This window comes from Poecilia reticulata, chromosome 21 (assembly GCF_904066995.2).
Source record: "Poecilia reticulata chromosome 21, P_reticulata-male-v2, whole genome shotgun sequence".
In the NCBI taxonomy this organism is placed as follows: domain Eukaryota; kingdom Metazoa; phylum Chordata; class Actinopteri; order Cyprinodontiformes; family Poeciliidae; genus Poecilia; species Poecilia reticulata.
In genome coordinates this window covers 94253-118172 of record NC_088850.1, presented here as the reverse complement: position 1 = coordinate 118172, position 23920 = coordinate 94253, and the positions used below count along the sequence as shown (strand labels likewise).

General features: G+C 46.8%; 1 protein-coding gene across 1 annotated transcript; it reads right to left on the bottom strand.

The window, feature by feature from the left end:
• Nucleotides 1–150: 150 nt before the first annotated feature.
• Nucleotides 151–22204, bottom strand: impg1a (interphotoreceptor matrix proteoglycan 1a). The gene is made up of 17 exons (XM_008397018.3): nucleotides 22120–22204; nucleotides 19932–20138; nucleotides 17803–17969; nucleotides 17086–17123; nucleotides 16892–16935; nucleotides 16584–16702; nucleotides 15823–15972; nucleotides 14033–14091; nucleotides 13656–13676; nucleotides 7473–7654; nucleotides 7273–7325; nucleotides 4772–7124; nucleotides 4050–4576; nucleotides 3263–3473; nucleotides 2526–2733; nucleotides 1795–1875; nucleotides 151–1673 (listed from the first exon to the last, which is right to left on the bottom strand). Exons 1-16 carry the CDS (start codon nucleotides 22184–22186, stop codon nucleotides 1836–1838), a joined length of 4446 nt encoding a protein of 1481 aa, XP_008395240.2. The 5' UTR covers nucleotides 22187–22204; the 3' UTR covers nucleotides 151–1673; nucleotides 1795–1835.
• Between the last annotated feature and the right edge of the window lie 1716 nt (nucleotides 22205–23920).

The window sequence follows — 23920 nt, the reverse complement described above, 5'->3', positions numbered from 1 at the left end:
CAGAACCAGAACCCAGCGGCTGCTTTCATTATCATCCAGGAAATAAAACGGAAACCATCAAAAGAGGAAGCTAATTCTGTCCTGGTCCAGATAAACTGACCCAGTCGGGTCCAAACCTCAGAATCAGCTGTGGACCAGTAGCATCTGGCCAGCTGCTGAACTATTTGGACCCGTCCCATCAGGTCCTCTGGACCAGAACCATCTTACTAAAGTTTAGTTCGGTTCAAAAACAGGTTTAATTCTGATGGTTGGAGTATCATAGCAGAGGTTCTGTTCAGGTTCTGGTCTCCAGTACTGCATCAGCTGAAATGTTGAACAAGATAAGAAACGGCGATGGAGGCGAACACGAAAAGCAGGAGTCGATAAAGGTTCTGGAGACCCAGCTTTTATTTTGGTAGTCCACTTCCTGTTGGTGAGTGAATTAGCATACGAGCTAAAAATTTAGCTCAGATAAACGGAGAGCTTCAATCTAAATATTTAGCTTCAGTTTAAATATTTGACTATCTCAGACCAAATATTTAGCTTGAATCTGATATTTCTGAATAAATAACAGTGAAAAGTGGAACCTTTGTTTATTATGTCGGACAGGCTAAAGCTAACACTTGATTTGACGGGGTGGCATAAGACTGACATGACGCTGTCATGAACATGGAGTCTTTATGACTGTTGTCATTAATGACACTTGATGACGACAGTCATAGACATTCATAAAGACGCCTTCATGTTCATGACGTCATGTCAGTTTCATGCACACCGTCAAACAAAGTGTTACCAGGCTAAATAACCCAAATCACTGCTGCTAGCTTCCAACAGCTGCTCAAACAGGAAGTCATTGACCAGGTGGAATCAGTCTGGTTTGTTCCCTAGACGGCAGCTGCAGCGCCACCATCTGGTCATCACAGGAAGCAGTCCCTGTTCCGTTTATGAGATCCAACTAAATAGTAGTGACCTTTAACCTCCCAGGTAATATTCACGCTGAGCTTTCTGTAAATAAAGCAAAAGTAGATCTTTGGGTCTAGCGCCTTCATGCATCAGCAACCTGATCTTTGACCTCTTTTCCTGGTTGGATCGGATGTTAGCCTGAATACTATTGGGTGCCTAGAGGGTGATGGGCGTTCGGGGTCATCTCTAGGGTCGTCTCCGGGGTGATGGGCGTTCGGGGTCATTTCTAGGGTCGTCTCCGGGGTGACGGGCGTTCGGGGTCATCTCTAGGGTCGTCTCCGGGGTGATGGGCGTTCGGGGTCATCTCTAGGGTCGTCTCCGGGGTGATGGGCGTTCGGGGTCATCTCTAGGGTCGTCTCCGGGGTGATGGGCGTTCGGGGTTTTGTCCAAGGAAGTTAAAGGTCAGTTCTCCAGGAAGCGGGATATGGAAGAGGAAGTTGTTCTCAGACTTTGAAGATCTACGTTTTGGGACAGAACATAGTCTGGTCTTCAACTGGGTCGCCAACAGAACTCAGATCCCAAACCCAGCAGAACTGGGTCAGAACGGCTGAAAACAAGACAATCGAGGTTCTGCAATGGCCTAGTCAAAGTCCGGGCCTAAACCCAACTGTGATGGACCTTCAGCTGAAGTCGACCAGCTGCAGACCCGATGTCCCAATCCATCAAACGGGCTCATCGGTTCTGACCCGATTCAGTCGGGTCGATGCTGATCCTCTGAAGCTCTGGTGAGTCTGCAGGAACAGGAAGACCCAGTTAGAGGAAGAACAGCTGGCTTGGGTTCTGGTTCTACCACTGGGGGGCGCCAAGGAGGCCGCAGCACCCTCATCAGAACCGACCCACCAGAATCAGTACCTTTTCACGTTCTCTGGTCCCGTCCGATCCAACGCGTCTTCCTACCTGGTCAGGCCGGACCGCTGAGATCCGCCTCTGGGTCTGAAAGACAGGAAGCAGCAACCAGGTGAGCAACCAGCTGATGGTTGCTGGTTGCTCACCTGGTTGCTGGTTGCTCACCTGGTTGCTCAGCAGATGGTTGAGCCTTACATGCATAAAGGTGAGTTAACCTTCATGCATGTAAAATTTGTTTCTATGGCAACCATCTCAGCCATTAAGGTAAAAACAACACAGAAACTGACAAAATGTAGCAGTGTAGTTAAAGTCCTGTTGCTATGGTAACGATTCTAGATCTGGTTCAGGAGTCGGTGGCGTTCCTGCAGCGCAGCAACAGAACCTGAAAGGTCCGATCTCCACCAGAACCACCAGCTGGTCTCAACCCAGCTGACCAAGCTGGAGAGGTTCTGTCGGGTACTTTTTTGGTTTTGCTGGTCCTATTGGGTTCTGCTGGGTTGTGTCTGGTTCTGTTGGTTCTGACCCAAACGGACAGAAAGTGGACCTGGTTCTCAGTGTCTGACAAGTTGTTCTTGTTTCTGAGAACAACGACCCGAAGAGAGACCAAGGTCAACTTGTTACTGGCATCATGACCTTTGACCTGATGGTCAGTACCTGAGAAAAACACCAAACTCTGACCAAACAGAAGAGCCGGCTGCAGTTTGGCCCAGTTTAGGTGAATCGGACCTCTCTGGTACCTGCACTCGGCTCCTCGGCCTGGAACCACGTGACAGTCCCCGTCTGGACAGAACTCGGGCTGCAGCTCACAGACGCTTCGACAGGACCGGTTCTGTTGAGCCAGGAAGCCCGGTTCGCAGTGGCACTGGGCCTCCTGGGTCCGGTGGTCAACCACGCAGTGGGATGAGTCTCCGCAGGCCAGGAACCGGCACGGATCGGCCCGATCAGCTGCAGACAGGAGGACAGAACACAACAGTCAGGTTCTAACCAGTCAGAACATCGCTCATCTGGTTCTGGTTCTGAGAGTCTGGTTCTGCTGACCAGGAACAAAGAATCACTTTAAATCTGACTTTTATCTCAACAGGAAGGTCCAAATGTTCGGCTTCCCGAAGCAGAACTTAGAATTCCAAATCCAAACCTTGTGGGTTCTGACCCAATCCCTGCTTCAAACCAAAACAGGTCAAGCTTTCCAAATACATTGTCAGTACAACAGAACCGTCAGAACCGAGAAGCTGGGCTTCCTGAGCTTCTCAACAGAACCTCAGGCTGAGGTCCGGTCCGGTTCCAGGTCAGAAAGCTGGTTCCTCTGGGTTTCTGTGGAAACACTGATGAACCCAGAAAAAAGTCCAGTTTTCTGAACTAAGCCAGGTAAAGTTCTACTGAGCGGTTCGGTCAGTAGACAGCGTTCAGGTAGGTAACCCCTGGTTCAGTTCTGACCGTCCCAGAATGGAATGACCCCTGACCTCTGACCCCTCACCTGGCTCCACGTCCAGCGAGCTGCGGTCGATCTGGAGCCTCCTGGCGGGGGAACAGAACCGCTCCAGCAGGCAGCGGACGGCCTCGGTGACGTTGTAGGGCACGGAGCGGGAGAAGCGCATCTTGCTGTTGACCACCACGCTGCCCTTCCTGAAGTTCAGGATCTCCAGTTTCCTGAAGCCCGTCAGGTTGGCCTGCAGGTACGGCAGCAGCTGCAGCGGCAAGCGCAGGCGTAGGTTAGAGACATGGGAGGAAAGCAGCAGCAGCAGCTAATAACCAGCTAGCAGCAGCTATGAGCCGCCGCTGGCTCTCAGCTCATCGCTCCTGGGCAGAGAAGTGATTCCGTTTCTGGATTTCTGCTGCATTAATCTACCATCAGCTTCATAGAGAGCCTGAATGTGAGGCACCTCAGTAATTAGCTCATATTTATTCATATATTGGACTTGACCATGACTGCACATGCTGTAGAAATCTAATAAAGAAAAAGGTTTTAATGAGACGCCCTGGTCAGAACCTTCTGGACCGCCTTAAAGGCCAGGATGGAGTTTTGGATGGATTCTCTTCGGAATCATTTCTCCAGCTCTCCTGCTTTTAGACATCACTAAATGTTTTAGGAGCAAGAAACTTCTCCAGCATTTTCACTAACAGGGGAAAGCCCTGGGAGAGACCACAGCCTTCATGTTATCTGCTGAAAGTTTCACCTCTCTCTCCACCCTGAGTTCTGGAAACATTTCGTAATTTCTCCATCTTTTCCAGTCGGACCTTTAGGTTTCTGTGGTTCTACTCACCACATCTAGAAGAGTGTTCTCCAGGGTTCTGTACTCTGCTGAGGTGTTGTTGAAAAGGTCTTCAGAGAAGTCCATGTTGGTGAGGCGCAGGCTGAAGAACACCACCAGCTCCTGCCTGTTGCTGGCGGTGGTCATGGTGGGCGTGGTCAAGTATCTTAGAGGAGCGGCATCTTCCTCTGCTGCAGAGGTCAGATCACTGGCAGGGTCCACTGACTCCTTACTGGGAGTGTTGCTCTGGTCCAGTTCCTCAGAAAACTCCTCCCCACCTGGAGAGGCGGTGAGGCTTTCAGGATCTGCCGTTTCCACCTGGGGAGCAACAGGTGGTTCTGGTTCACTTCTGTCCTCAGAGTCCTCAGTCGGGCCAGGTGTTGGTACTTGAACCAGGTCGACAGCAGATGGAGGTGCAGGAAGGGCTTCTGAGACTGGGCTACGAGTTACAAACATTTCTTCTTCTTGTGTCTTTGATGAAGAGTTATCTGTCGATCCAGAATCCTCTGACTGAACCTCTGGCTCTGCATCTGCTGCGGCTAGGAAATGGTAAAAATAACAGAATGAGTCTGGAACAAACTACCAAAGCTGTCTAAATTCTACTAAAAGTACCTTCTGTAACATCTAGACCCTCCAACATCTGCTCAAGGTAGTTAATGATGGAAGATCAACTTTCCTCAAGGAGCTCATGTTGAATCTTAAAGCTTGATAACCTAAACAATAGTTGACGTTACCTGAGACAGATGTTGCTGCTTCAATGGGTAGATCAGTCTGGACAGGTTCTGGTATTCTGAAGGCACTGGCTTCTCTCTCCACCTCTATGTTGGTTCTATCAACGTCCTCTGTGATTGGGTAGATGAGTCCTGGTACGATGGGTAGATTATCTTCCGCTGATGGGTTGAGTTCATCAGAACCATCCAGTGGCTCTTCCCCCACTACCTGAACACTATCCTCTCTGTAGTGAAGTTCTTCCATGCTTTCCAAAGTCTGGAGGATTTTGATTGACTCAATAGCTGGTTCTGTAGAATCTCTCTTTGTTTCTGGCTCTATGACCTCCTCTTCTGGTTCTGGACCTTTAGGTAAGTCTGGTAAGAAGTCCAATCGGTCTTTGTCTGGTTCTGATACTGTCTCCAGTTCTGGACTTTTTGAGTCACCTATGGCTTCAGTCTTCTCTGAAGAAGGTTCTGGCTGTGCAATGTCCACCAGCCTCTCATCAAGTGAGGCAACTACAACCATTTCATCCTCAAAATCTGCATTAGCAATTTCAGTGACATCTTCTGTTTGAAGCTTCACCACATGGACTGATTTGTCTCTAACTCCTTCTCTATCCAACTCAGGAACTGCTTCCTGTGGTTCAGAAACTCTATCAGCAACTCCACCCATGTTGTCGTTCTCCTCCGTAACTTTGGGAACCTTTTGCTCTGTAACTTTGAACACAGTTTCCTCAGCATCTTCAGGGACCATGTCCTGTGTAACTTTAGTAACACTTTCTTCTGAGCGCTCAGGAAACCTATCTTCTATATGTTTGGGAACTCTCTCTTCCTCGGTGACCCTGGGAACGGTTTCCTTGGTGACTTCAGGAACTCTGTCCTCCATAAATATGGGAACCCTTTCCTCTGTGACATCAGGACCCTTTTCTTCAGGGACTTCAGCTAACGTTTCTTTCAGAACTTCATGACCAGGTCTCTCTAAAACTTTTTCATCTTTGGAGTCAACAAGCACCACCTCTTCCTCTTTTTCTGGGACCTCCACCAGATTTTCCTCTAGTTGAGGAATTAAAAGCGACACCTCAATTACTTTTTCTATCTGTTCTTCTTCTAGTTCTGTAACTTCAACTATTCCTTTTTCTGGTTGCAAAATGTTGACACCGTCTTCTACACCTTGCTCTGTGAAAACCTCAGGTTTGGTATCATCAGAGTCCGTCTCTGGAAGCAGTTCTTCTGGTTCAACAAGGTCCTTCTCTGTAATAAGAACCACAGGTTCTGGCTCTGTAACTTCGTCCTGACTTTCGACAATCGACTGTTTCTTTGTCTCTGATGCTTTAGTTGGATCTTTTTCTTGCATTGAAACATCCACTACTTCTTTGTCCATTAGTAACACTTGTTGAACTTCTTGGTGTGGCTCTGAAACTTCAGGTGCTTCTGTCTCTGAAGTGTCAGGTGTTGTGGCTGGATTTGAAATGTCAACTACTTCCGTGATAAACTCTGATGGCTTTTCTTCTTTTTCTGGCACTGAGACTTCAAATGTTGCTTCACCTGACTCTGACATTTCAACTGCAACTTCACCTGGTTCTGAGACTTCTACTTTCTCAAGGTTTGGCCTTAAAACCTCCAGAATGACTGTATCTTCCTCTGGCTCTAGCAGTTCTACTTCAGTTTGCAAACTTCTAACATCCTGTGATTCTTGGTCCATAACGTCACTTGGTTCAGGTTTTGAAAAACCTAAATCTAGCTTTTCTTCATGTGGAAGAGCGTTGATGTCTTCTTCCTCTTTAGGGATCCATGCTGGCTCTGTGGATGGCTGGTCTGTGAGGTCTGCAGGTTTGAAACTTGGAGTTGTGATTTCCGACAGCTCCTTATTGCCAATGGCTGCAGTGAATACAATCTGAGCTGTTGGTTTAAACACAGGACTTTCTCCCTCTTTTTCAACAGGACTGAGGTCTTCCTCTGATATCAGGTTAGGAGACGAAGTGACAAATGGATCGTCCGCCTCCCCCTGAAGAAGCAGCGTTGGGGTTGGGATGTAGACGCGCACAAGTTCCCCCGTTTCATCCTGATGAATGGTTTCAATCTCATGTGTGATGATGAGCAATTCCTCTTCCTCTTGTTCCTGGCTCGACAGCTCTGGTTCAATCATGTAAATTTCTTCTGAATCATCAGTAATGTCCTCTGAAGCCGGGGGATCATCACTGATCAGTGCCATCCCATCAGTCACCGTGATCATCTCGCCATGTGAGACAGTGGTGGAGTCCAGCAGGGTTACAAGGTCATTTTCCTTCTCCTTCGAGGTGAGAGGAGGATGAAGTTTATTCACCTCAGGCTCAGGGGTGAAGACTTTAAACTCATTGTGGGAATCAGGTTCACTGGGCTGTGAACACACAGATGCACCATTATGATGATTTTAGTTTCATTTGGTTATTTACTCCAGAATCTTATTCTAGTCTCTCAAGTATGCCGTCCTTGTGACACAGCAATTAGACTATAAATGCCAGATGAGCTGCAGCTGAAGCTCTTACCTCATCCATCTCTTCAGCTGCAGATGACGTTGGTGTTGGGAGGATGATAACGTCTGGAAAATAAATGTTCGTCAATGCAGGAGCAGAAACTGCTGAAGGTTCAAGGTCTTCTTTAAACATAAATTCATTAACTCCAAGAGCTGGAGGTTCAATTCAGAGCCTGTGACCGGAAGAATCAGCGGTCTGCGTCAGAGCAGTACCTGGCTGGAAGTTCAGGGAGTCCAGGTCGACTGGCAGAGAAGCTTTCTCCTGTAAAGCCTTGACCAACATATCTCTGAGTCCAGAGTCAGCAGAGGCCTCTGGTTCTCTGGTTGTCTCTGAGGTTGCGTGATGGATGTTGTTCTCAAAGACCACAGAGTAGTGGACCGAGATTCCTTCAGCCCTGAAATACAAAACAACCCTCAGATCTGGCGGTACAAGTCCAACTTGGTCCCACATCTTAGTACTTTACTGATTTTATCTCAAATGTTTCTTCTTCTATAAAGCACAGATGGACTAATCTGTGTTTGTTTATAATGTAAACCAGGGATCTGCAACCATCCGTCGTGTTCCTGGTCCAACACACCTGAACCAAATAACTGGATTGTTCCCTCAGGTCAGTGTGGTTCTCCTGCTGATGCCCTGATCATTGGACTCGGGTGTGTTGAAGCACAGACACGACCAAAGTTTTCAGAAGCCTCCAGGCCTGGAGTTAAAGACCTGTGATGTAAACATCCTCCCAAAGCAGCTGACTGCTAGTAACACTGTGTCACAAAGGACAATGTCTCTGATTAGACAGGCGTCCTTTGAGGAGCTGCTGTTTGCTCTGCAGAGATCTTATATGAACTAATGTTCTGCATTCAGGCTCAGTGAATCACCAGCTGACACAACCTGCGTATGGTTCGTTCATTGTTTTTTGTTTTAAAATAAAATTGCAAAAACAAAATAAGCTTTTTTTTTTTCTTCCGTTTTTAAAACCTAAATCTAAAAAGTGCAAAATCGAATTAATAGAAAATCAACAGAGTTTGAGTTTTGCTTACGGTTGTTGTTTTAATATGTAGCGATACCGGAAATGAAGCAAGTTGCCAAAGAAGAATAATTTACAGTGGATGAAGACGGCATAAAAACAAACCATTGCTAAATAATAGGCAATGGCTGCATTGATTATCGAACCTTTTGAGGGAGGAAAAACTCACTGAAATCAGCAATGCTTTGCTTCGCCATGTGTACATTACCGCCACCTACTGGTAACTGAAAAAGTTATATGCCAAGAGTCCAGGTCTTCATTTCCGGTTCCGCCATAAGGTCCCGTTGAATTAACAACAAAATAAAAGCTTATCTTTGGTTTAACCATTGCAGTTAAAAAACAAAAACAAAAACAAAAAACCCATGCTTGTTTTGTTTTTGTAATTTTATTTTGAAATGAAAAAAACAAAGAACGAACCATACACGGATTTGACATCTAAGGCTATTTTCACACCGGACAGTCCGGCAGACTCGGTTCGATTGGGGACCAAATCTGCAACATTTGTTACATTTCCAGCTGCTGTAGTCCGCATTCACACTGCACCGAGTCTAACGATTCAAACTAACTGGAAACCTGTTCCCCCTGTCACCTGTGGGGGCGCTGCACCAAGAACCACTGAAGACACAAAACCTCTGAAGAAGACCAGCGCAACTTCCTCCTTCACAAAAAGTAAACACAAACGGAGCAGTGCCAGATTTTAGAGGCTGTAGGATTCATATACATAACTGGTTTGGTCATCGCCTGTTAGCCGCTAACGTTAGCGCCGCTCCATGGCGAGTCTGTCCGCTAAACCGGCTGTTCCAACGCGGGACGAGCAGGAATCTGTCACAAAATGACCGCAGCGCCTTCATTTCTATAAACATGGCTTAAAGTGAAGCTGAGGACATGGCTGATGTTTGTAAGTATTCTCCATTAATATAAATCTATAAACAGTTTGGTTTCTATCAAGACGCAAGAGAGGACTAAGGAAATTGTTCATTTATATTGGTGAATAATTTAATATTACATAATTGCCGCTGTTGTTAATTTGCTGCTGCGGTCGGACAACAACTTCCAATATGTAAGCTAAGCTTCACCGTTAGCCTCCATTTTTACTTCCGCAAACACTGAACTCTTCTTCTTCTTATGGCGGTTGGGAGCGTAGACATAACATAAAGATGGCCGCTCATGGCCGCCACGGCCTACACCCTACGGCGTTGACGTCACATCTCCAGGAGCTAATGCGGCTCACTTGTTTCCGCTCTGAGTTACCATGACAACTAGAAAAGACTGAGTCGTATTTCAGATGCAAAGAAAGCAACACTATGAACATTGTTGTCTTCCTAATATAACGGGCTTTTAAGTTTTCATTAATTTCCAAACAATCCGGTACAGATGAACATAAACTTGCGCTATATGCGGACGATTTATTAGTATTTATTTCTCAACCATTTAAATCTTTTCCATCTTTACTGACATGTCTTGGGTCATACAGCTCAGTTTCTGGTTACAAAATCAGTTATTCCAAGAGTGAAGCGTTTCCACTTAATATGACAAAGCAGGAGACACAATTACTTCCTGGTTCATTTAAATGGTGCCCAGATGGTTTTACATACCTTGGCATTAATATTATTAGTATGAGCAGATTTACCAAAAGAATTACACGTCATTAATAAGTAAAACTAAAGCGAAACTGGAACGATGGACTGATCTCCCACTGTCTTTGATTGGTAGAGTTAATACAATTAAAATGTCTATATTACCTAAATTTATTTATTTATTTCAATGTGTCCCCTTAAAAGTACCAATGACATTTTTTAAAGATTTGGATAAAGCAATATCTGTATTTTTATGGCAAAAGAAAGTCCCAAGAGTTAAGCTTTTTACTTTACAGGCACCTTATGCTAAAGGTGGATTAAATCTCCCAAATTTCAGAGTGTATTACTTGGCCTCTCAGTTCCGTATACTATGGATGTGGATGCATTCAAATGGTAACGATGTTAGGTGGATCTCAATTGAACAACAAGAACTAAAATCCACATCACTATCAATTGTCCCCTTTCTGGGTTCTAAAAAACAACTCTCTAAAATCACATCAAATCCTTTAATTTTAGCTACCTTTAATGCATGGCTTCAACTACATGCCCTCTTAAATCTAAACATAGAATTTTTGGTTAAGGCTCCACTTATAGGTAACCCTAACATTCCTCAGCCTATAGCAGATGGTATATTACAAACTTGGGTCAGAAAAGGCATTAGATTAGTTGGCGATCTTTATACCAACAATGTCTTTGCCAGCTTTAGTCAATTATCTGAATTTTATGACCTACATAGGCACAATTACTTCAAATATTTGCAGATCAGACACTGGATTAAGAGCCAAACAGAGATATTCCCAAATAAACCAGAGGAAACTCTACTTGAAACATGTTTATTAGATACTAAACGTACCACCACAAAAGGACTTATTTCCTGTGTTTACAAAATTGTTCTTGATTACTTACCAGTTTATGAAAACAAAATAAAATCTAAATGGGAGTCAGATTTAAACTGCAAATATGATGACAAAAACTGGAGTAGATTGCTAAATTCATCTCAAACAATATTGATATCAACTAAGCATAGACAAATTCAATTTAATATTTTGCACCGCATATTTTATACCCCATACAGGTTGAATAAACTGAATGCCAACATCACTGACAAATGTCAAAGGTGTAAAATGTGTGTAGGGGATCTTCTTCATATGCTTTGGAGTTGTATACACTTGCAAACCTATTGGAATAATGTAATTCAGATATCATCAGCAGTTTGTGAACTTTCTTTAGATGCTGATCCCAAGATTTGGATACTTGGGGATCTTATGTCCTTGAAATTGTATCCTTGCAAGAAATACTTTGTTTTGTTAGCATCATCTGCAGCACAAAAGTGTATACTTAAAAATTGGAAAGCTATGGAGCCTCCAAACCAGAAACATTGGATCAATGAACTGTTGTCATACTGTAATCCTGAAAAAATGTCTCACTCAATACGGGGGACATGAGTTAAGTTCAACCAGATTTGGATTCAGTTTCTGGACCTTCTAACCAGATTAGACCTGAGAGACTGATATGTATTGATTTTCACTGTCTTATTTCAATTCTTATGTTTAATTTTTCCTCAATATTTTTGTTGAATTTCTTTTCTCTTGACTTTAGCCTTTCAAAAATATGTTATGTGATAAATTATATTACTGTATATGTTCTTACATGGAGAGAGTGGGTGGGGTGGGTTTTATTTTTGAAGTGTTTTCACACACACACAAAAAACAGAAGGTAGTATTGTACATTTGATGTAGATTTTGTATGGATTAACCTTCTGAATAAAAATATCTATACAAACAAAAAAAGAATTTCCAAACAATCCTGAATTAAGATGGCGGCTTGTAAATATCCGTCGCTACCAGCTAAAGCTAACGCTAACAGCACAGTTTGCAGCTAAAACTACGGGGAGACGGATGGTGAATAAAGATCCTGAGTTATTTCCATGGAGTCGCTTCTGTATTCAGCCTGAAACCGTTTATGGGAACCAGAGAGCCGAGCCACTGATCCGCCTGAACATCCTGCTGTAAACACCGAACTGTCTGAGCTCTGAACAGGAAACAGGTAATAAAACTAGATAACATTAAGAAACACGGCCATGTTTTTCTAAAAGCAGCAGCTCTGAACCTGAACAGCTGAACCAGATCTCTGACTCCAGAGCTGCTGCTGTTGAGCTAAGAGGCTTTTAGCTCCGTCAGGCTGCGGGAGCCGAAAGCCCGAACCGGAACCGGAACCTCTGACACTAACGACAATAAAATAAGATAAAAACATTATCCGTTAGAATGTTTAGATACTTAAATAGCACATTTTTACAAGAACAATGTCCGAGAATATTGCCTACTAGCATAAGCTAAAGCTAATGTTAGCCACACAGTTTAAGTAAAACTCTCCTTCGTGTCAGTGGATGTATAACCAGGCTACATCCTAAAACCCTCCTCCAGTTCACTTGTTGGGGCTTCGGATCGATGTTCAAACCTTAGCCAAGCCCTGAAAGCACCTAGTATAAAATGATATTTGTATTGGATCGAAACAATCGAGCCGCATTTCCCCGAACGCGGAAGCTGAGGTGCAAAGAGCCCATTGTCGCTGACGAGATTTATGGCGGCCATCTTGGAGCGGGCGGCCATCTTGGAGCGGTCCACCGCTCCACTCAGCTTATGTGTTTAGCAGCACAATGACGTATCAGCGCGTTTAATCGAGCACGTGCCCCTTTTGGTCAATTTTTATTTTATTTTTTATTTTTTGGTATTATTATTTCCTAAGCCTCTTCTGACACATAATAACATGTACTAAAATATTTGTTTTTTGTTAAGGTTTTGTTTTGTACAACATAATAAGCCATCCGGTCACCTTGTTACCTTTGACCTTTTGCCCATGACCCAGTTGCCTCTCGCAGTGAGATGAGGCGGCTAACTGGAGCTCAGCGTAGCGAACGTTCCAGATTACAGATCAGTGTTTGGTGAATAAAGTGGAGACTTGCTGCTTGTCAGATGACGGAAAACGTTGAAGTATCGTTTCTGCTTCAGCTCGGAGTCGCGGTTTAAGCAGAGAGGTAATGAAATACAACAGACACTGACAGGCCTCTGCGTCTGACTTTCTCTCTGGATTGTTAATGGTTTCTCTCCCAGATTGAGTCTAGAGCCAGATCATTTCACTGCTGTGTTTTTGTTGAGAACTGAGCTTCTCTCTACGGGAGAGCCCAAATCATTTGGGTCGCTTGTTTCCACGATGTCATTCGGTTGTGACCCAAAGCTCATGACCGTAGATGAGGGTAGGAACGTAGACTGGCTGGTAAATGGAGAGCTTCGCCTTTTGACTTGGCTCTGTGTTCACCATGACGGACCGGTACAGCGCCCCCTGCACTGCAGATGCTGCAACAGTCTGCCTGTCCATCTCCCGCTCTGTCCCTCCTTCATGAACCCAGAGATACTTAAACTCCTCCACTTGGAACAGGACCTTTTACCCTAACCTTGGAGAAGGCATTCTACCCTTTTCTAGCCTAAAGACCCTAACACACACACACACACACACACACACACACACACACACACACACACACACACACACACACACACACACACACACACCAGTATCAGCAGGAGTAGATGACGGATATTAGCAAGGCTTTGTTTAGAGAGTTTTTCTCTGGTCACCATGGAGACCGAGAGCAGACATTTGTTTCTCCTTGACTTAAATATTTAGACTGACCCCACCTGATGCCCCTGGGAGGTCAGGTGGGGTTCCAGTGTTCCCCAGTTTGGACTGGACCAGGTGGAATGGATTTACTAGAACACGCAAACAGGAACCAGTTTACATACCTGTCAGGTTCCAGCGTCTCACTGGCAGGAGAAGAAGAAGAAGAGCGTTAGAGGAAGAGGAGTGTCCCTAGCCTTCATCAGACACTCTACAGAAGGATGTAAGGCCTGAGACCAGACAACCCAGACCAGAACCAGACTGGAGGTCTTACTGGGTCGGACCAGAAACAAACAGTACTGTGTTTTGTTTCTGTTAGTCTCCATGGCAACGCCTTTGAACCCCAACATCACATACTGCTAGCAGGTCAGGAATAAATGATTTAGGCCCAACTGGCTGGCAGGTGAAGGTTCTGGCTGGTTCTGGTCTGAAATTATTCTGTTGAGTTGCTGCTCAGAGGGTTTTGAACCAGCAACTCTTTCCTCGGAGGCCGCAGGCGTACCGGATCCCCAGAACGCTGACGGCTTTGAAGCCCGGCAATCGGTCGAAGACGAGCCGCATCTGCAGAGAGAAGAGCTGCAGTGAGTCGGGTCGACCTGCAGCGACGGGTTCGTCCCCCGCTGTCACGGCGACAGCAGCAGCGACGGGTTCATCCCCCGCTGTCACGGCGACAGCAGCATGAATGGAAACGCCCTGGAGTCCGTCTTCGGTGGCGCTAAGCACCTCGGCGCTCGTATGACATAATCGTCCTGCGGCGCATGGCGTGCAGCTCCTGCTGCTTCAGGGAAGAACCAACGTAGAGGGACTTAACTCCCCAGCGGGCCTCTCATTGAGGAGGGAAGGACAATACGGTAAAACGACAGTAATGGCCCTGACCTTTGACCCCTGCAGAGTAAGCTCCTTTCCTGAGCCGACAGCTGCTTTTAGATTCACAGCAGATTATCTAACACAGCGGGTTTAACCAGAGCTGATTCAGTCATAGACTAAAGTACTGGCATCCTGAAAACCCACAGTCACTGAGACACCTGGAAACACCTGGAAACACCTGGAAACACCTGGAAACACCTGGAGACAGAAAACAAACCAACAAGAGTCATATGCTACCCTAAATGTAGAATCGTATGAACCCTTTAGCTGTTACCGAAACATCTGGAGAAGGCACCTTGAGACACCTGTCCAGGTGTGGACCAGGACACCTGAGGACAGGTGCAGTTGTCTCACCTGCTGTTAATGGAATCGTCTGGTTGCCTCCAAAGGTGGAGACGTTATATTTTCAGGTTCCATCATTTTGTCAGTTCATTAGTTTATTTCTGCCCAGCAGCTTCCTGATAGCGTCGCGGCTAGTTAATTACTGCTAGTTCTGATTGGCTGTTTCTGACTGAGCAGAGTAATGGACCTCACCAAGCTCCGCCCAGAAACGCCCTCGAAACTCCCACATGGCTGCATGTCTCACAAACAAAGCCTCGCCGTGCTTAGCTTCTATGTAAACATGGCGTCTTTCATTTCGACTCTCTGCAGAGTATTTCTCAGTCGATTAGTTTAGCATTTCTGCCGGATTTTCACAAAATATCAGCCACGACAAGGAAACCAACAAGTTCATGTCGTCTTTTCTGGACGACATCAAGGTGTTTTAGCCACGCGATGCCTCCAACATTGTGCAGCTAAATGCTACCAGTCCAGGAGGAAAACAGCAGATCCTCAGACCCTCAGCATAAATATAGACAAGATCACTGATGGCTGTTGTTCTTGGAAGGCTGGGTGAGTCGGGCATTCATGGTTTAGAGGGTTCGAATGTGCTTAGGACTGATACACGGTGCTCGGTGCTAGCATGGCTAACACGATTACTGTTTAGTAAAAGCTAGCGTGGCTAACACGATTACAGTTCAGTAAAAGCTAGCGTGGCTAACACGATTACAGTTCAGTAAAAGCTATTATGCAGAGCAGGGAGGAGATCGATTCTTTTTTCAGAGATTATCTGTCTCATGTTAGGACAGCGAAAGTTTTAATACGTATGTAAAATGTATTTATTTTTTAGGTTAGATGCTGCAGCTTTAAACAGAGGTTCGGTGTGAGAGTCACTACCAGGTGGAGCAGAAGCGTCAAATATTACTACCTGTCAGTGGCGCAACTACACCGTATTCAGGTGGATGCGAAAACATAAATCGGCGGCCGATCGATCAGCACACCTCTAGTTTCAAGTTGTTTCAGTGACTGTACTGCTCCTCAGACATTAGTGGGGTGCCGACAGTTTTAACTGAACGGGTTGACCGGGAGAAGCTGCATGGGGCCCACCTGGTCCTGCAGGTGCGTCGCCAGGTCCAGGTACTCCGGTGAGTCCGGTTCGCCCAGCAGCTGCCTGTAGCCCGGGTCCAGCAGGCTGACACTGAACTGCACCGTGTGGACCTCAGGACCCTCGGGAACCAGGTTGGGCAGCTCCGGGTCCTGCAAATCAGACGGACAGCAAAGGGTCACACCCTGCGGCGCTGCACCTGCAGCCTTCACCTGGAGGACAGAGTCACTTCCTGTTTTAAATCAGCCACTTCCTGTTTTAAATCAGTCACTTCCTGTTTTAAATCAGTCACTTCCTGTTTTAAATCAGAGCTTCCTGAAGGCGAACCTCCAGGAAATTCACCTTCAGCAGGTAAAAAGCCATCAGACCCAACAGACCAGATCTGGGTGGAAAGATTTCTGACCATTTCAGTGTTCAGATATTTTCTGACGTTTTGTGACGTTCTCAGGTTCTGGATCTGTTCTGAGGTTCGGACCTGGTTGTCTATCCAAACCAGAACCGGTTCAGCTTGTCTTCATCTCTCCAGAGGAAAGGGATCCAGAACGCTGATGAACATGAAAACACAGATTATGTTCATCTGGTTTTAGTTTGATCAGCTGTTGGACCGGTTCCGGTTCCGACCGGTTCCGACTCGTTCCACCTGAATCTCTGACTCTCCGTTTCCTGTCTGTCATGTTTAAGACGCATCTCAAAGCAGCAACAGCTCTGGCCCAGTGGTACCGCCCGGACGGGTCTGGACGGTTCCACCGGGTCCATTTGGTACCTCTTGGTCGGGTCCAGCCGGTCCGGTGTGGTCCATTACCGGACTGGGCGGGGCAGCAGAGGTGATGATGATGATGGCAGGTGGAGGCGATGAAGACGTGCTGGGCGGAGCTTCAGAACCTGCAGACCAGAACCAGAACCGACCCGATTCAAACTTTAATCTGCAGCAGTTTATCTCCTAGTTTGATTTTTAACAGAATAATTTTCATAAGAAAATCTTGACCCCAGGGGTCACGACCTCACTCAGCTCCTGTGTTCGTTCAATCCCATCATGCAACTGGAGGAAAGTAACTGGGATCGGGTTCCTACCTGGGAGTTCTGGGGTCTTCTGTGTTGCTGCCGGAGTCACCGCTCTGCAAAACAATCCAAAACCATTTCAGGACCAGGGTTCTCAACCTGCAGCTCCGCAACCACGTGTGGGCCGTTAGCCTGCAGAAAGCGGCCCTGATAGCCTCCAGCAGGTGGACAGTCCCTGTCCCCGACCTCCTGTCCCCCTGTCTCACCGTGTCTCTGGTCGTCTCTCTCTGCGGTTCTTCATCCTCTGAAACAGGCAGAACAGAAACCAGTCAGTCGTTTCTCTGGAAACCTGCTGATTGTTCTCTGATCAGTTCTCTGATAAGTGATTATTGGCTTTTCTTGGTCAGTTCATTCGTGAATCAGTTCATTCATGAATCAGTTCATTCATGAATCAGTTCATTGAACTGAAGCCAGTTTGACCTCCAGCCATGTAGAGACAGAAGCCTGATCCAGACTGCTTTTCATTCAGTCAGACGTTTTCTCTGCAGCTGACCTTTGACCTCAGACACCGCTCAGCCTCAGCAGCTTTTAGTCGCCATCAGACACTGCAGGGTCAGAGGTCAGACTGTTTGAAGATGAGAACAGCCTGAGCTGCAGGTGCAGGAGATGCAAATGTTTCATTAACGTCTGAACAGCAGCAGCATCACGCTGGCTGACCTCCTGACCCCCTGACCCCCTGACCCCCTGACCTCCTGACCTCTCCTGCAGTGAGTTCAGGTGACTGGCGGGTCCTCCAGTGGAAGCTGCTTCATGCTGATAATTTCTGTCTGGATCATTTTAAACGTTTACTGCTGAGTTACATCCAGAGCCTTTCTGCTGTTTTATGATCCGATTCAGAAAAACAAACCAGAAGAAAAGCACCGACTTCCTGATCGGCCGGATTCTGGGATCTGAACTCTGACTGCAGCAGCTGCAGCTTGTACCCTGTGGATCAGGCCGATGTGCTCCTCCGAGCTGCTGAAGTTCCTGGCGATGTCAGAGATGCAGAGCGCCTCCTGCTGGCAGCTGCGGACCCACGCCTGGTATTCCCACGTCCCGGGAATTCTGTCCAGGAAGATCCGGAACGCTTCCCACACGGCCTCCTGACAGACTGAGCGGAGAACAGAACAACCAATGAGAACCTTTCCTCAGGTTGGAGTCACCTGGGTTCCTGGGGGTCGCTATGGCAACCATGTGGTAACAAGGAGGTGAAAAACAAAGTAATATTTCTGTTTTGACGTACACAACATTTATTTATTATTATTATTATTATTATTATGCTTCACTGTTAAGGAACTCAGAGAGTAAATCAGCGGTTCCGATCGTTGCTCGGTTCCGATCGTTGCTCGGTTCCGATCGTTGCTCGGTTCTGATCGTTGCTAACCCTAACCAGTCATCCAGAATAACTTCCTGTTTGCAGACAGATCCCTGGAATAAACTGTAAAAGACCAGCAGCTGCTGCAGCGCATGGAGGACGGAGCTGCAGCAGCAGCAGCAGCAGCAGCTGCAGCACCGTCAGCCCCTCCTCACCGTTGGTCTCACTCAGGTTCAGGTTCAGGTTCAGGTTCAGGTTCAGGTTCAGCTGCTCACAGCACCAGCAGCAACAGAAAGCTCAGATTTCTAAATGGATTTTTCCATCAATTCTGGTCAAAGCTCCACAGATAAATCTAATTTTAATTCATAATAATAATTAGCCTGAATTAAACAAGCTGGTTGGTAACAGTCAGTTAAAAATCTACCTGAATAAAGATCATGTATTCATATACATTAATTTAATGTATTCATATCAGCTCCAGGCCGATATGAATCATTTAATTTAATAAATTTCTGTTTCACACGTTCGCAGAACTTGAGGAGGAAAAGATTGTGGCTGGTTCTGGTGAGGCCGGCGGTTCTGCAGGGAAAAACCCGTTTCTGGTTCCAGAACCCGAAAAGCTGCAATCAGCTGCTGGGAGACCACCTGCTGAGACAGACCCCACATCAGAGCATCACCGCTAGCCTGGTTAGCTCTCAGTTAGCCTGGTTAGCTCTCAGTTAGCCTGGTTAGCTCTCAGTTAGCCTGGTTAGCTCTCAGCTAGCCTGGTTAGCTCTCAGTTAGCCTGGTTAGCTCTCAGCTAGCCTGGTTAGCTCTCAGTTAGCCTGGTTAGCTCTCAGCTAGCCTGGTTAGCTCTCAGCTAGCCTGGTTAGCTCTCAGCTAGCCTGGTTAGCTCTCAGTTAGCCTGGTTAGCTCTCAGCTAGCCTGGTTAGCTCTCAGCTAGCCTGGTTAGCTCTCAGCTAGCTTTGTTAACTCTCAGCTAGCCTTGTTAGCTCTCAGCTAGCCTTGTTAGCTCTCAGCTAGCCTGGTTAGCTCTCAGCTAGCATGGTTAGCTCTCAGTTAGCCTTGTTAACTCTCAGCTAGCCTGGTTAGCTCACAGTGGTGACAGTTTAGCGGCAAGATAAATAAAACGTGGACTGAAGTTTCCGATTTAATATCTGAGGTGAAAAGAGCTAATTGAATTCGTTGTGGAGGAGTTTTGGGACGTCAGACAGGATTCTCCCTGATGGAGTTCAGGCTGCAGAACCTCCGGGGGAGGAATGGCTGTGATGTGACGAGGAGCGGAGGAGGAAGCCGCCGTCTGCAGAACAGCAGGAAGAGACTAAAGCAGGAACCTGATCAGATGAAACTATCAGCTGGTGAAGCTGCTCTCATCATCCAGCCATGGCATCATCATGCTGAGGCCAGACTCGAGCACAAGCCTGATTTAAAAGGACAAACCGATATGAAAGTCTTGCATATGATCATGTCAATGTACATCAGGAGTGCCACAAGGCTGTGCATTAGGTCCAATTCATTAGAACATCTGCTGATGAAAACAAAACAGGACATTACAGGTAAAAACAAGGGAGAGCACCTTGAAGCCGCTCGGCCTCCGGTACTGGTGCCACCTAAACCCCGCACACGCCAAGGAAAGGGTTAGGCAACGAATGCATGAATCCCTCGCCCACAGAACCAAACCATTACAGTTTCCCGATTGGTCAGTTGAGTCTTCCTCCCTGTCTGAGTGTCTGAGATCTGGGTAGTTTCATCTTTTACCTCTGAGTTGGTAGTAGGCCTGGTGGCTGGCCAGAACTTCGTCGACGCTCTCCTGGGAGCAGATTCTCACTCCAGGCTGCAGAAACACCGACCGCCGGGATCTGCGCCGGCTCGACTCCCAGGCTGAAGGTTTGCTAGATGATTTCAGTAGGTCAGCCAGATGCAGCAATCCTCCAGACTCCACGCTGTGCGCCGCCGCTCCGCCATCTGCAGGGGACAGGAAGGGATCCGGTCAGCGTGAGAAACCAGAGACCAACCAGCAGGGTTCCCTACGGAGCAACGAGCTACGGAGCAACGAGCTGCTCAGCAACAAGCAACTTCCCAGCAGGTCAACCACCCAGCCTGTGCAGCAACAAGTCTCCAGGACAGAGAAACCTGACAGGAAATGTATGAATCTCTGCTGTAGAAACCAGATATTTATATTTGTTTGCAGCTGTGACTCAAACTAAGTCTTCTTGTAGTCAGAAGTCCTTTCTCCTCACTGAGATGAAGGTTAAATAGACGGGTCCATCATTACGAAGGAGGTTCTGGTCCGAATCGTTTGGGAAGGGGAGAGCGTAGCCTCCCCCAGAGAAACCTGGTCTTGGAAAGGAGGCGGCGACAGATTGTTGAACCTGGGGATCAGAGGAAGCATCTGGCTAACATCCTGGTTACGGACCGGTGGACCACATCTTTACTCAGAACCGCCCAGAAGGTCCTGCAGTCCGGTCTGTGTGTGTTCTGTGGCTCCGGGGAAGGATATACTTGGGATGGTTGGAAGACCATCGGGTAACCACTCCTGACCTGATCTTACAGCAGTTTGGGTCTTCATGGGTCTTCAAACCGTGGTCTGGAAGAGACATTGTCTGGTTTGGAACCTCGGGGTCTGATTTGTAGTTTATGCAGAGGAAGCGGTTCTGTCGGCTCCTTCGGGTCAGGACCTTCTGGGGTCAGTGAAGTAGTACGCAGATGAGTGAGAAGCAGCTGGGATGAGGGACAGCTCCTGCAGCTTGTTCTTGATCAACTCTGGGCCGAAGCTGTTTCCTGGTCGTGTTGGAGAACCGTGAAGCTGCTGCAGAGACATGTGAAGACTTCCTAGGAGGAAGAGAAACCCGGCTGTATCATCCTTCAGTCAAACAGCCAAACCTTCTGCTCTTGTGGAGGAAGTGTTGGCCTGAAGTCTGAGTCGGGGTCTTCACCTCACCGGATCGTTGTTCCTCTCCAAGCGCCATGGGAGTCTTTGAGGTTCCGCCAGAAACTTTTGGATCTCAGGGAAAAAAGTGAATTGGATCACAATTGAACAAGAGCTGCTTGTTCTCCATTTGTCGACATTCTCTTCCCCGCGGGCAGAGAGAGGCAGACGGAGCAGGAGACCTGCAGCTGGAGGTTCGATTCATCCATCCATCTGACATGACGGGAGAGATCAGGCAAGTCAGGGTAGGGCGACCCTAACCCTAACCCTAACCCCCAACCCTACTAGTTTTGGCCGACAGAAGTTACTTTATGACTTTTCGCCCCCTGATGGCCGATGTGAGGTACGGTCCTGAATGTGAAACTCCATCATGTCTTGTTCTTATTCTCTCAATCTTTGTCTGAAGAGCAGAACTGGTTGTTCAAGTAACTGAAGGTTCTGCAGTTTTCTCTCATTTTCTCTCGTTTCTGCCTTTTCTCCTGCATCAACGGCAGAAAGTTTCTTTTCATCAACCTTTCATCTCAGAGCAGTGAAGAACACCAGTCACGGTAACTAAAGAAAAACGAGGCGTGCAGCGTTTCAGTGAGAGTGTTATCTGTGTCCACGAGTGGAGAGCAGTGAGTGAAGTTCTGCAGCATTACTGCCTAAAAGGGTTCGGGTCTGACTCCTTATGGCCACTCCAACTAAAAATAACAGCACTGGTTGCTTTTCAAGGGTGCTTGCAGCAAAAGCATCTGTTAAACAAGAAGGTTCAGCTTACACAACCAGAGTGGAGCCGATCCCCACCAGCAGCTCAGACTCTGCCCGTCTTTGGAAGAAGACAAAGTCTTTTCCTTTCGCTGCCATCAGCTTCTGACTCACCAGCATTATGCAACCCTAATAGGCTTTGCTTCACATTGTGACCAAGTTTAGGTGTCTTCAGTGAAGCTTTTCTTCTATCTAACCCTCTAGCCTGTTGATTTTATTTGTTCTGTACCTGATTAATAAACTCTGAGCATCAGATGGAAAGAGCTTTACCTCTGATTCCAGCTGCTGGTGACGTGATGGCCAGCAGCAGCAGCAGGAGTCCAGCAGCCTGAAGCATGGTGGCGCCGATGAGGATCTGAAATGTGACCAGAAATGACGCGGCCGACTCGATCAGAGGAAGTTGATGGGAGCTGTCTGCCGCGCGTGGAGGGAGACGGAGGCGAGTGAAGAGCCAACAGGTGAGTCCAGGAGCAGAGCGGCGTTCTGCTCTCAGAGCTGGACGTGTGGCAGGAGTGATGAGGTTAAACGAGTGTTTCTGGAATAATCAGTTTATCTGCTGCTCAGACGTAATCCTGCTTCACCCCGTGGCCCTGCAGGCAGGCGTCATCCTGTTAGTGGCTTTCTGGGGGCAACTGTCACGGCCTCTGCTCCCCCGCTGGGCCGGTACCGGCCTCAGCTCCACCATGGCTTCCCCAGCAGCCCTTACTGGTTGCACTGGGTTCCTCCTCAGGCAAACGGCAACGCAGTCTGCTTGAGACTGGGATACCCTGCCGTCAGGAACTACTGAATACTTAAAGCCTGACTTCAATGCACTTTCATGCTTTTGCAACAAATCCAATAAGTCCTAAAGCTGATTTCATTATCAAAGAATGAGAAGCTGTTTCAATAAGTAGAGAAAGATTAATCTTTGTCTTTAAGTTTCTTTATTCAAAGGCAAAAGTGTTTGAAGTCTCACTGAGCGCAGTCAGGAGACGAGCCCTGAAGGACACATCGTTATATAGTCACAGAGACGGAGACCCTCCCAGTCTGATCTGACCTCTACTGCCAGATGGACCAGAGACACGCTGACCCCTCCTCATGAACCATCTCACCTCTTGGAGGAGATGATTTTATGGCAGGAAAGAGCTGATAAGGATTTCAGGAGGAACTTCTAACACTTCTTTGTCAGTTCATGGGTTCAGCTCAACTACATCCCACACATCAGTCCTTTAAGACAATCATCAGATCAGGCGTTTTACCCAAGACGTCTTCAGGTCTCTTCTGCCATCACGGCTGTAGAAACATCTAAACATTATCTGCAAACTTGTTTAATGGACAAACACATTTTGCAGAAATACAAAAAGCAGATATAATCAGTAAATAAATGGTAAAAAGTGTCATCAGTTCCTTCAAGAATGAAATAAGACTGAAAATGACATTTTCTATTTCACACTTGAGCTTAAAGTGTCACAGAAGAGCAGCAGACAAATCAAATGTTTGTTTCCAGAGTAAACAGGAATCTGAGTCTGACAGGTAATAAAACCTGACAGAAACATTTTCAATTATTCATCCTGGACTCAGCAGCAGCTGCTTCACTTCAGGAGGCAACAGCAAAACCTCCCTCAACAAGGTTTCTGGGTTTTTAGTTCAATTAATTAAAAAGCTGAATTCACTATTCAGAGTTAATTATTGTTCTGCTTTGCCTCCGTTTTCAATAGAAATGTGCAGCTTGAATGTGAGAAATTACAGAATCTGTAAAAAAAACTTTCATTTTCTCAACAAATTGTGATTTTAGGTGAAGCAATGAACCGTGTTCTGTTTGGACCGCCAGGTCTCAGCCACCCGGGCCATCAGAACCAGCGTTCAGAGACGATCCAGGTCACAGAACCCTGGACTTCACCCAACAGTTATCATGCTTCCCACTTCCAGGTGAGCGCTGAGGTCAGTTCTCAGTTGGTTCCTCCGGTTCTGCTGTTTTGTCCTGTTTATGTGATGAAGTGGGGAAAGTTGGAAGCCGACTGCAGCTCCTGTCAGGCTCAGGCTTCCTGAAGTTTGTCCATTTTTGAGTTGCTGTGCAGAAGCAGATTAGAAA

What these genes read in the sequence shown, in the direction of transcription:
- impg1a (XM_008397018.3), bottom strand. Translation starts at nt 22,186, where the DNA reads ATGCTTCAGGCTGCTGGACTCCTGCTGCTGCTGCTGGCCATCACGTCA. An exon ending in ACCAGCAGCTGGAATCAGAG is followed by an intron (nt 20,139 to 22,119) that starts GTAAAGCTCTTT and finishes TGTCCCCTGCAG; the next exon opens with ATGGCGGAGCGGCGGCGCAC. An exon ending in CAGCTGAAGAGATGGATGAG is followed by an intron (nt 7,125 to 7,272) that starts GTAAGAGCTTCA and finishes GTGTGTTCACAG; the next exon opens with CCCAGTGAACCTGATTCCCA.